The sequence below is a fragment of the Vidua chalybeata genome, chromosome 5 (genome assembly GCF_026979565.1).
Source record: "Vidua chalybeata isolate OUT-0048 chromosome 5, bVidCha1 merged haplotype, whole genome shotgun sequence".
In the NCBI taxonomy this organism is placed as follows: Eukaryota; Metazoa; Chordata; class Aves; order Passeriformes; family Viduidae; genus Vidua; species Vidua chalybeata.
In genome coordinates, this window is record NC_071534.1 from 70,412,824 (window position 1) to 70,425,219 (window position 12,396).

The 12,396-nt window shown below is 42.6% G+C and overlaps 1 protein-coding gene across 7 annotated transcripts in view; it reads left to right on the top strand.

Moving 5' to 3' along the window:
* Positions 1-12,396, top strand: part of EXOC4 (exocyst complex component 4) — a 309,659-nt gene that overhangs the window by 27,672 nt on the left and 269,591 nt on the right. For all 7 annotated transcript variants that reach the window (XM_053943114.1, XM_053943113.1, XM_053943116.1 and 4 more), the window contains exon 4: positions 10,262-10,446. In XM_053943114.1, coding sequence (XP_053799089.1) covers positions 10,262-10,446 — 185 coding nt within the window. The remainder of the gene's footprint in view (positions 1-10,261; positions 10,447-12,396) is intronic.

A 12,396-nucleotide genomic window follows, 5' to 3' on the forward strand; every position in this document is an offset into this window, starting at 1 on the left:
AACATTCTTAGAGGGGAGCAGAGCAAGGGCCAGAGATGCTGTCACTTCCCACTCTCACATCAGGGACACTGATGTCACTTCCCTGGAAGCTTGAGCTTGGCTGCTGGAATGAGGAATCCAAATTCTTCCAGAGGAGAGGTTTTGGGAGCACTCCACACCACCAGAAGCCAGAGCAGAGATCAGCAGCAGGACAGGCAGCAGTGGCCAGGACAGGAGATTGACCCTTGCAGGGAGCAGTTTCATGTCCAATCTCCCCAGCACTGGGCTGTGCATTGATTATGCTCTGTGTAGTAATTAATAAACTAATTAGCTCAACATTGTGGAGATCTGTGCTGTTACTTTAGTTCTTCTGATTCCACTGTTGACCCATGAGGTCCTTGTAGGGAAAACTTAGTATTTGCCATTTGTTTCTGTAATTTAAGAGCTGAAATGCTGAAAACAGTGAAGAAACATTGTTGAATAAAGTAATTTTAGGTCATGTCATATAATTAAATAAAAACTCTTCAGGCTACTTTGGTTTTGTGTCTGGATTTGCCCTTGGGGCAGGTAATAAACACTGAAACTGCAGGAATCTATCCATGGGAGCAGAGGGAGGATCATTGATATTTCCACCTGAATTTCTTTTTATTAGGAAGACAAGAAGGAAGAATGAAGGTGGGAAGAAGGAAGGATGGAGCCCTTTGATTATTCTTCACTTCACTTCTCCCATCCTTGTGTTACAGAGTGAGGAATTGGTGTTTTCCTCACGGGCTCATCCTTCTCCGGTGTCTTTTTCCCAGGAAATAAAAAGCTGCCAGTCTTTTCTTTCTCCAGAAGCAGAGAATGCTCCAGCACCTACTTTTCTTTCTTTTGCAGTGTTAAAGACTTAAACTTCATGTTTTTAATGTCAGGAAAATAATAATATGATGTGAGTAATAGCAGGAGGATTTTTTTTGGAGCTGATCGCTTTCTCACTGCACATTTGGCATTTTACAGAAAAAGTGCTTTTGTTTTTTTAAAGGCAGGACTTTAGAACACAGCTGAGTGACTGGGTGATAACAGGGGCAGAAGTGGAAGGGCTGTTACTAAGTGGAAATGCTGTGCAGAAATCGTGGAATTTCAGAATGGTTTGGGTGGGAAGGGACATTAAAGCCCATCCAGTGCCACCCCTGCCCTGGCAGGGACACCTCCCACTGTCCCTGGCTGCTCCAAGCCCTGCCCAGCCTGGCCTTGGACATTCCAGGGATGCAGGGGCAGCCCCAGCTGCTCTGGGAAACAAATGAAGGTGGCACAGGAAGAGGAGATAGAGGAGAAATTAAGCAGGGCAGGGACATCCTGGAGAACAGCGAGGACAAGGAGCCCTCTTGGTGTGGGAAAAGGGAGTCAAACAAGACTTTTAAGATATTAAAATGTTTTCTTAGGGGCTGAGGGCCATTTTTGCTCTGTGTGCAAAATATTTACTCATCCCATAATGAGCATCTCATCCCAGAGCAGCTGGGGCTGCCCCTGGATCCCTGGAATGTCCAAGGCCAGGCTGGACAGGGCTTGGAGCAGCCAGGGACAGTGGAAGGTGTCCCTGCCATGGCAGGGCTGGCTCTGGATGGGCTTTAAGATCCCTTCAGCCCAAATTCTGATTCTCTGTCCTCCTCAGCAACCTCCAGTGCTCCTCACTTTTCTGTGCACTCCACCTTAATCCTCTGGAAAAGCCTTTGGAGTGCCAACACCTCCCTGGACATGGCTGGGAGGTTTCATTTTTATTTTATTATTATTATTATTATTATTATTATTATTATTATTATTATTATTATTAATTGTTATTATTATTATTTTATTTATTATTATTTTATTTTATTTATTCATTTTACCTGACTGCAGCTGCCACCTGTGCCTGTCCTCAGGCTGCCACAAGGAGAGTCTTTCAATTAAAAATTCCTTGTAGTGAGCCGAGTTCTTACACCTTAAGTAGCCTGGAATAGTGAAATAAATAAAAATAGCAGTACAGTTCTCAGTCTGCATTTTATTTACTGTCTGCCTTTCAGTTGGAACAAGGAAAATCAATAAAAACACTTTCATTTTGTTTCTGCATTCCTTAGTGCAGTGCTGCCGTGGAAGAGTTTTATAGTTTGGAATTAAGTGGGAATAAGAGAGCTGGGTTTGTTTGGGATTCTGTAGAAATGTTTTTATAGGTAAATTTAAATTTTGGCCCTGCTTGAAGTTCTCTTTTGAGAAGTGAGGTCTCCGGGGTTGTATCTCATTTCAAGTGAGGTTTCTGTTAATTGTTAATGATGGGCTAATCTGATTTCTTAGGGTGTGGGACAAGTGAGAAAGAGGCACCTTGTTTTTTGTTAATTTTATTAATTCCTTGTGTACCTGGAATATGTTCTGGTGATTGACAAAACCATGGAAATCATGGGCTTTGTGTGGCTGGAAGGTCTGGGGCCACACAAGGAGGATCTGAGGGCTTTTGGTTTGTCCAGGTTGAGTTTGATAGAATAATGGTAAATTCTTTATGCAAAAGGATTGGGGGGGTTTATTCTTAGATCACTTTTCACCTCTCTTCTGCAATTTTCCCCATTTTTTCCTTAAATTTAATTTTTTTTATATTTAAGAAATTAATTTTTTTTTACATTTTTTCCTTAATTACTGCTTTGATTATTTTATTAATAAACTTTAGGCTAGTTTTAAACACATTAGAACATGGAATTTCTGCCCCTTAGAAAACACTTTATTTTTTTTCCCCTGGACATAGTTATCAGTGACCTGCTCTCACTCTTTCCCTGCTGTAATTTGCATTATCAGGGCAAATTTGAGTACCTAAAGCTCGTTTGCATGGCCATGTGTTTGACCCCAGCTCTCCTCAGGGCCTCTCCAGAGCATCATCAGGGGGCTCTTGGCTCTGCTAATAACAACCCTTCATTCCAGCAGATATAAGTTTATTTAATAAGAAATCAGGCTGTGATGAAGGTGGAGCAGAGCTGGAATCCAGAGGAGGCTTTTCCAGCAGTCATTGGTCTTTCCAGGAATTCTTTTTTAAACTGGGGGGTGTAAGACAGAATTTTATCCCAGTAAAACATTGCAGCAACACCATGAAAGAATTGTTGAAGGGTTATGGGGCTCTATAAAATAATCCAGATTGAATAAATCTGGATAAGTAAATCACATATAAATCTGATTGAATTGCTTTGAAAATGCAGCTTCAGAGCTGGCGGAAAGGTGTCATAAATTCAGTTTTCACTAAAGCATTTGGGATGAAAATGGAAATGAGAAGTGAAAGGAAAAAGTCTTGGGTAATTCTGTCATGCCAGGAGATAATTCTGCCATTTCAGGGAAGTCATTTGTCCATCCTGGTGGAGAAATTGCAGAATTTGTGTTCAGGTCCAAGTGAGCAGTTGGATAAACCTCTTGTTTTTAGCCCCTGTCTTCCTTGAGCACCACTTTTGGTTCCAGCACTTTGTTGCTAGAAAGACATTGATGAATTACAGCGAGTGGAGGAGGAAGGAGAATGATTGATGGGTGACTGAGGCAAATGCAAAAGAATTAAATTTCTGTAGCTGGAGGAAAGGACAGCAAGTGAGGAACATAATTTTATAAATATTTAAAAGTTTGCAGAGGGAAAACAGTGTTTGGTCACTGCCATTGGAACACTTCAGAAAAATAAAAGCTGTTTGTCCTTTGTGTTCAGGTGTTTCAGACCAGGTTTGTCCAAAATAACCCTTTTACTTTTGTTTGTACATTTTTTCCTCTCCTTCCCTCCTCAGATCAGTTTGTTTGTCCCAGGATGAGCTGTTTTCCTGCAAACTGAGCACCTTTTTTGTGTGTGTAGCTCAGAATCTTTCAAAGTGATTTTCCAACCCTCTCAGCTTCAGTCATCTGTGTCATTCCCCCCCTTTTTGTGCATCACAAATCCTTTCATGCCATGAAGGAGATTGAGTTCAGCTCTTCCCGAAATATTGCAAAAGAACCATAATCGTAATTTACAGCTCTTTCTCTGCTTTTTGCTTGTTGATTCTTACAAGATTTTGAAAGGTGAACAAAACTGGGAGCAATTTCTTCCCTCACCTGAATATCCACTGTGTTAGCACCCAGTGCTGTCCATCAGGTTAATCCTCATCTCCTGGCTTCCTTTGCTCCTTTTCCTGTTCTTAGGGAGAAGGAGGCAGTGGCAGTCAGGAATGTCATCACTGATCTCTGTGCATTTCCTTTTTTCCATTATTTTACCTGAACACACTCTGCTTTAGGATCATCAGGCTGGCTTTTAAGTTCAGGGTCATCTTAATAATTCCTATTCACTGATTTTTTTTGATGCCACCTCACGCTGTGCTGTGGCAATTTGGTAGCAGACAATTCCCATTTCTTATTTCTTAAGTTTTCCTTGTATCCCATTATTTGGCTGGCCCATCCTCAAAGGCCATCACTTTTCAGCTTCATCCTGATTCACCTTGCAACCAAAATACTGCAACAAATCTACAGATGAAACACAGCCTTGATAAAACTTGATAGCCTTGATAAAACTTGTGTCAAGGTTGGAATTAAAAGATATTAAATCCAAAAGATATTGGAATTGAAAACCATTATATCCAAAAGATACTGGAATTAAAACCACAGCCTTGATAAAACCTGTCAAGGTTGGAATTAAAAGATATAAATGCAGTGTAAAGCAGGTTTAATCAGATGCTCGTTAAGTGCTGCCAGCAGTGGAGGCTGCAAATGCTTCACAAGCTTTTGGATTTTGGAATTTTGTGTTTCCCAGTGTTGTCCATCAAAAATGTGGGAATTTTGCAGCCTTAAATTCAGGGGCTCCTTGCTTATTTTATTGCTAATAAACTTATGAGTGATTTGGAGGTCTGAGGTGGGAAAAAACAGAGAACACAAACAAACCCTGCTGAAGTGAACGTTCTCTCACTGCTCTCCAGGTACAACTCATGTCAAACAGCTTTATTTATTCACTTCCCTTTTCACAAGTTGCTTTTTGCATGGCTTTTGCTCAATCTGTCACAGTTACTGTGCTGAGGCAGTGGGTGGCACAGGAATTGGGTGGCACAGGAATTGGGTGGCACAGGAATTGGGTGGCACCTCGGAGTGTCTCTTGCTGCTGTTCTGCCTCTCACAGTGTCAGATTAAGCTCTTTTCTGACCCAGAGATGGGGCAGCTGAGAGGCATTTTAAAAACTTTTATTCCATTTCCAGTCTCACGTGAAGGGTGAGACAATACAGATGTTATAATTCACACCACCACAATCAGAAGCCAATCATTTCTTAATTACAACACATTGTAAGTGTTTCTTGGTCTGTCAGCTTTAGCCACACCATGCTGTCGATGCCTTAAAGCCAATGCTCTAAAATCACCCCTCGTGGGTCCTACTGCAACGCATCTTTCACAGTTCTATTTCTCCAAAGTCTCCAGTCTGGTTTGCAAGGCCACCCTTTGAAACTTGTTTCCAGTTCCATTTCTCTCTCAGCAATGTCTGTCCCATTCCAGGGCATTTCTAAGCCAGCATTTCTCATCTCAAGGTTTGCATACAGCTGCACACTGTGTGAGCTTTCTGTCAGGCTTTGGGAATTCTCTACCAATCCACTTCCCACATTTCCCCCTCTCTCTTGAGTGGAAAACACTTCTTCGATGGCTTTGTTTATTGTTTGCTGTGTGCAGTGAAGCACACAAGGCACTAGCACTAATATTGTCACTAGAACAACCAATGTCATTAGAACATTAAACTCAGTTTAATGTTAATGGGGCCTCTCAGTTGCCCCATCTCTGGGTCACAACAGGGCTTATCTGACATCACAGCACTTTGGTTCACAGGTTTGGGTGGGAAGGGACCTTAAATCCCATGGCAGGGACACCTTCCACCATCCCCGGGTGCTCCAAGCCCTGCCCAGCCTGGCCTGGGACACTGCCAGGGATCCAGGAGCTGCTCTGGGAATTCTATTCCAGGGAAGAGGGGGATCAGCATTTGTGGGTGTTGTGTCTCTCTGCCCACTGCCAAGTCCCAAAAGCTGCAGTGTGAGGACTTCCCTGTTCCACAGCAGCTTCCAGGCTCAGTCCTTATCTCCTGCACATCGGGTGCAAATGGAATTCAGCGACCTGCTTGTTTAGATCTGCCTACACTTATTTAAGCTGGTTTTTAGTCATTTTCCTTTCCTGCACCTTTTGAAAGTGAGTCCCTTGTAAAAGCAGCAGATCAATTCTCCTTTTAAATGTCAGCGTTGTTGTATTCACCAGCGAGGCAGCTGGAACCTTCTGGGTTGTTGCTTATTTATTTACTCTTTTATTCCGAGGGCTCAGCTTTTTCCCTTTTGTCAGATTGTGTTTGTGTACGACTTTTTTTTTTATCTGGAATTATGACCCACCACGTTGTTTCCTCTAAACCTTTCTCAGTTTGTGTGTTCATGTTTTCATATCTATTTTCCAAACTCAGAACAGACTGGTTTCCCAGACAGAAAGGATTTGGTTTTCTAGTTAAATAATTAATAATTGAGGAAGGAATTCTTCCCTGTGAGGGTGGGGAGGCCCTGGCACAGCTTGCCCAGGGAAGCTGTGGATTCCTGATCCCTGGAAGTGTCCAAGGTCAGGTTGGATGGAGCTTGGAGCACCCTCTGGGATAGTGGAAGGTGTCCCTGCCATGGGGACTGGGTGATCTTTAATGTCCCTTCCAACCCAAACCATTCCATGATTCCATTATTCTATCATTCTATCATTATTTGTTTGTTTTTTTTTTTTTTCCCTCCCTGGAAAAAAAAAATGGAGACTTTTTTCTTTATCTCTGCTCACTTCCAGGCCTGTGGGGGTTCAGCAGAGCCTTGGAGGGAATAAACAGATTTCACTGTAAGCAGATTGGGAAACTCTGGCTGAAGTCAGGAAAGAAAGAATTTTGACAAATACCTTGTTAGCACTTAGGTTCTCATTTGTTGTAAAATGGTGAATTAAACCCTTCCAAATTTCCTCTTACACTAAGCAAGTGTTTAGCTGTGTTTTCTTTTTAAGGCAATTAAGCCCTGCTATAAACTGCCTGTGACCTTTAAACAAGCTGCCTAATGGTGCTGGTGCCACGGTTATTTTCTATAAACTTGCAATTTTTAGCTTATACAAAGCACAGCTCTTTTTTTTCCAGGCTTATTTCATCTCTGTTTCCTAAAGGGTCTTTGCTTATTTGTAGGTACTAATAAGCAGAGAGAGATAAGAAGATTTGAACATCAGGAATTGCTATCAGATCATCTAAGCCAAATTCTGTGCTAATCCAGGCCAATATTTTAATTAGTGTTTGACTAAATTACACTTATTGTGTGTTCATGAGCAGCTTTCAACGGGAGAGAGAGCTGAATTCAAGAATTAAAGGAGGTGCTGGTGGGAACTGCCCATTCTTTTGGTACAATTAGCTCATTGTAAAGCAGGTTTTTTTTTCCCCCCACTAGAATAACAACTTGTTTATTGTTGATTCCATTTCCAGCTGCTCTGTGTTGCTGTGGCTCCTCTCTGCACCCCAGCCCCTGCCAAAAGATTAATGTGGGGGAGCTCTTTTACCTGCAATTATCTTTTGTGTCCAGCTAGTCTGGCACAATGCCGTGATCCCCCTGCAGAAAAACAAACAAAAATCACTTTGTTTCCATTTAACTAAGCTGTGTGTGTAAAAAAAAAAAAAAAAAAAAAGACCCAGCAAGGACCATCAGCTGCTTTTTCTGGAGCCTTGAACCACTTGTAGTCCTTCTGTACATCTCATTTCCAGGTTTTCTTGGGCTGCTTTTCCCTTATCAGTATTAACTGGAGTCTTGCAGGATAACTTCTCCTTTCTCTCTCCAATTCCACATTTTTAGTGCTTTTGGATGCAGCCAGCAGCTGATGGGTTAAAAACCAGGGAAAGCTGATTGGCATCTCTTGCATAATCCAAGTTTTGGTGTGTTAGGAGCTGAGTGGGGGCATAAAGTCAAAAAAGTTCCTCCTAAAGTTCCACTGTTGATCTGCTTTTAATGTATATTTAATTTTGTGCATTTTTTTCTTGATGTTTTTGCTTCCTTTTGGTTGTTTATGCTGTTCTGGGCTGGTATATCCAGCACACAAAGGTTTTAATCTCATATTTTTTATTCTGGAATATAATCTTGGGTTCTGCTTTGTCCTCAAGGACCTAAATCATCTTTCTGTAAGCAAAACTGCAGAAAGGAAAAATGCTTGGTTTGGTTTTTAGCATAATATTTCTATTGCCATCTAAACCAACTGGAGACCTTCATTTGACTTCCATGAGCATGAATGTAAGAAATGGTTAAATATTCAATTTTTTTTCTTTAAAAGATCTCCTTGAGAGGTGTATTTTTGCCTTAATATTTTTAGTGAGCAATGAACTCTGTAGGAAGTGGCAAGACAAAACCAGAGCTAAGTGGAAAGTTTAAATTTCCCATTCTTTGCATTGCAGAGAAAACTTTTCTGGGATGTCTTGGATTCTTTTTTTTTTTTCCTGACACTTTTCACTTCTCTTCTGGCTGCTTTTTCATCTCTCAGTTTCTCAGTATGACAAATATTGCTCCTGCTCCTTGCTCTGGTGGGATTTTTGGCCCAGCTCCCCTGAAACAACTGGGGGGGGGGGATCCCAAATGCCTTTGGGATGGGGAAATTTGGGGGGGAAAAGCTCCACCTGCCAAAGGAAAAAGTGCCTTTGGGATGAGGAAATTGTTTTTTTCCTTCATCTTTGGGGTGTTTTTATGGTGTGTGATGTTCCCAGATGGATACTGGGAAGGAAGAGGATGGAGAGTGTAGTGTGGCAAGTGAGGAGATTTAAAAATTAATTTTAAAAGCTTGTCTGTCCCATGGATATTCCATGTTTTTCCTGGGTTTGGAGGCCAACAAAGGAATACTCAGTTGATCAGACCATCTGGTGACGGATGTTCTTTCAGGAGAGTGCCTGTGGAATGGGGAAATCTGGGGAAAAAAAGCTCCACTTGCTAAAGGAAGAAGAGAGGAATTAACATTTCTACTTCATCCAGAGTTTCCCACTTGGTGTCTGCTGAGCTCCTCCACTTGTGTGAGCTCTGCCACCTCCTCTGGGGCAAAGAAAATTGGGTTTTTCCTTCATCTTCAAGGTGGTTTTGTGATTTGTGATATTCCCAGACAGATAAGGGAAAGAAAGAGGATGGACAGTGTAGTGTGGCAAGTGAGGAGATGTAAAAATTAATTTTAAAAGCTTGTCTGTCCCATGGATATTCCATGTTTTTCCTGGGTTTGGAGGCCAGCAAAGGAATACTCTGGTGATGGATGTTCTTTCAGCAGAGTTAATATTTACTGGTACTGAGGGAACAGCCCTTGGCTGGGCTGGCTGCTCACTGTATCTTTCCTTTTAATTTTTAATGTTTGGCTGACAGGTTTGTTCTGAACTGAGATCCTGAAGTGCAAGCAAATGACTTGTTTCACTGACAGCATCCTCAGTTAGCAGGGAATGGGTTTTTAAATTTTATTTTAAACCTCTGCATGCCAAACATGCTCTTTCCAGTTTCTTACAACATCAGCACTGAAGGTTTGGAAGCTGCAGAGGGATGCCATCATTTATTTATTGGTAACTGGAAATCTCTGTTACATGGAAAACCAGCTGGGAGGGGTGCACAGTGAGAGTGTTGCTTTTAGGCACTGATCTGTCATTCCTGGTGGGTTTTTGTCTTTGCTTGGGTTTTGTCCACATTTATTTTTAGGATGGAAAAGAAAATTAGGAAATTTAACTGCCCATAGGATGTCAGCTGGTCATTATTGCACATATTCTAATGGTGTAGCCACAGGACATAGCCCTTGTGCAGCCTAAAGGATGAGGCCTCCTAAGCTTTTTCAGTCATGAGTTTAAACAAATCAAATTTAAGCCATTTCCTCCCCATTTGCAGAATTTGGAATAATGGGGTTTTTTTGGTGTTTCTGTAATGGAAAGAATAGCAACCATCAAACACTATTTGTCACTATCTTCTTCTAACACTTTCCTACTTAATAATCCTCTTATTTGGGGATAAACCATGCTTTGATTTTTATTTAAGAACTGTGTTTTCACTAACTTGTTTTATACATATGCTTAATGTTTGAAGGCTGCGCATTAAATCTGAATTATTTGGACATTGGAACCCTTCTATATAATTTATTTGGGAATAGAAATAAAGAAATATTATTTCAAGATTCTCTGCTTTAGAAGGGTTCTAAGGGCAGAATCATCCTGAGATTCAGACAGTCCCTTAATCCAAGAAGAAAATTGAAAAACCGAACGAACTGATGGCGAGAGTAGAACGAATGGATTCTAAAAACTGTCCCGTTCTCCCCCCAGGTGTCAGCAGTGGATTCCCTGGAGGGTCCCCTCCTGCAGGTGGAGGGGCTGAGCGACCTGAGGCTGGAGCTGCACAGCAAGAAGATGAACCTGCACCTGGTGCTGATCGACGAACTGCACCGGCACCTCTACATCAAATCCACCAACCGCGTGGGGCAGCGCGGCAAGGACAGAGCCCGCCTCGGGTGGGACAGCCTTCCCCGTGCCCAGCCACACAGCTGGCACCCACACTTGCATTTCTGCCATGCTCTCTTGGTTTGGAAAGACAGGTGGCTGCTGAGGAAGGCAGGAGCCTCCCCTGAAATGGAAAATGCAAACCCCCTCCCTCCGAATTGTTATCATTTTGAAATTAAGAGGCTCTCAGGCAAAGATATGGGAATTGGAATAGCAGTTCTTTGCTAGGAAAATTAAAAATACAAATGCAATAGTACAAAAAAGAAAACAACCCAGTGCCAGAGTCAGAACAGAGCTGGCAGGCTGTGGGTCAGGGAGGTGGCAGCAGTGCCATTCCATGGGGGCTCAGCCCTCCTGCAGTGCCAGCTGTGCTTCTGCTGGAGCAGGATCCTGGACAAGGCTGGAGTTTTCCTCTGGAGCTCCAGGGCTGCTGGAGATGGGCCTGGGCTCCCTCTGGGAATGCAGTGGGGCAGAAAGCTGCTCCTCTGGGAATGCAGTGGGGCAGAAAGCTGCTCCTCTGGGAATGCAGTGGGCAAAGGCTGCTGTGGTGTTGCAGGAGTCAGATTGGATCCAGGTAGGAATGCTTGGCTCCTGCCCTGGGCACAGCATCTCCCCATGGGATGCTGGAATTTTCTCAGCCATGCAGGGACACTCAGTGGCCATGGACAGAAGAGATCTCCTGGAGGGAGGATTGGCTGTGGGAGAGATAAAGAAAACTGCCCCGTGAACAGCAGAGAACCGCCCCACCTTTGATAGATGGGGATAGAACACACACCCCTATTTCCAACCTAAGACACATGCAAATCCCTCAGCATTGTGGCTGTGGAGAGCAGAAAATTCAGACTTGTTGATGCACCTCCGAGCTCATTCGTGTTCTTTTGCTTTTCTCGGTGCTTCTCTTGGGGTTCTGCTCCTTCCCACAGCTCCTTTGTGCATTCTCTCCCTTCCCTGATCTTATCCCTCTCCTACAAATGTCGTGGTCATGAGGCTCAGGTCAGGGAAAGACTTCTCATTTTCTAGCAAATATCCAATAAAAGCCTCCCACCCAACCATAAGGTAATGAGATGGAGGCCACAAAACTTAAGTGTCTGAGCTGAATTATGTTGGTTTTGATGTGTTTCCAAGGTGTTTTAAAGGTGTTGAAACTTCTTACCCAGTTGGTGCCTGTGGTCAGTGGAAATTTAGGTAGTATAAGCTATTTTTTCCTGATTTTGCTAATTCTGAGTTGCTGCAGGGAAGGAAGAAAGTGGCTGGAATAGAGAGAGACAATGTTGGGAGGTAATTTTTGCAGAGTAGGAGAGGTGGGGAGCAAAAGGTGAGCCAGCACTTGATAGAGATGCAGAGAACAGATAAATGAGCATTTTATTGCGAGAATGAACAAAAATCTTCTTGCCAAAAGTGCAAGGCAAGATAACCAGTTGCATTACATGAATTTATGAAGGAAAGGATTGGTTGAAATTGGAATTCCTAGGAAGCAGGGTTGCTAACAAGTCATCAGTCTCTTCCTTACTCATCTTCTTAATTAAAAACAGCCACAAAGCTTTGGTGTACCCAGACTGGGGGACTGCTAATTAACTGCTACAGGGACCTTCCTCTCACCCTGGATTCTCTTCTTTTCACTTTCCCTGATGCACATTGTGGATATTTGATAACAGGAACTCTTGCAGCAAGGGTGGCTTGTTGCTTTGGGTAGTTTTTCTGCAGGATACCAAGCCTAAACCTTGTTTTTTTTTTCCCATTTCCATGAGCATTTTTGACCTCTAAGCAAACATCCTGAGCTCCACTGTAGGAGCCTTCCACATTTCTTTCTCCTAAAAATGATTTTTTGCTTGTAGTCCCCCTGCCACGTCCAGCAGCTGGGGCAGTGTGACAAAGTTTTGGCAACTAATACAATGTGAATTTTTTAAATGTTTTAATTTTTGAGTAAGGAGGTTCAGTTTGGGGAGTGATGTACATGGGTG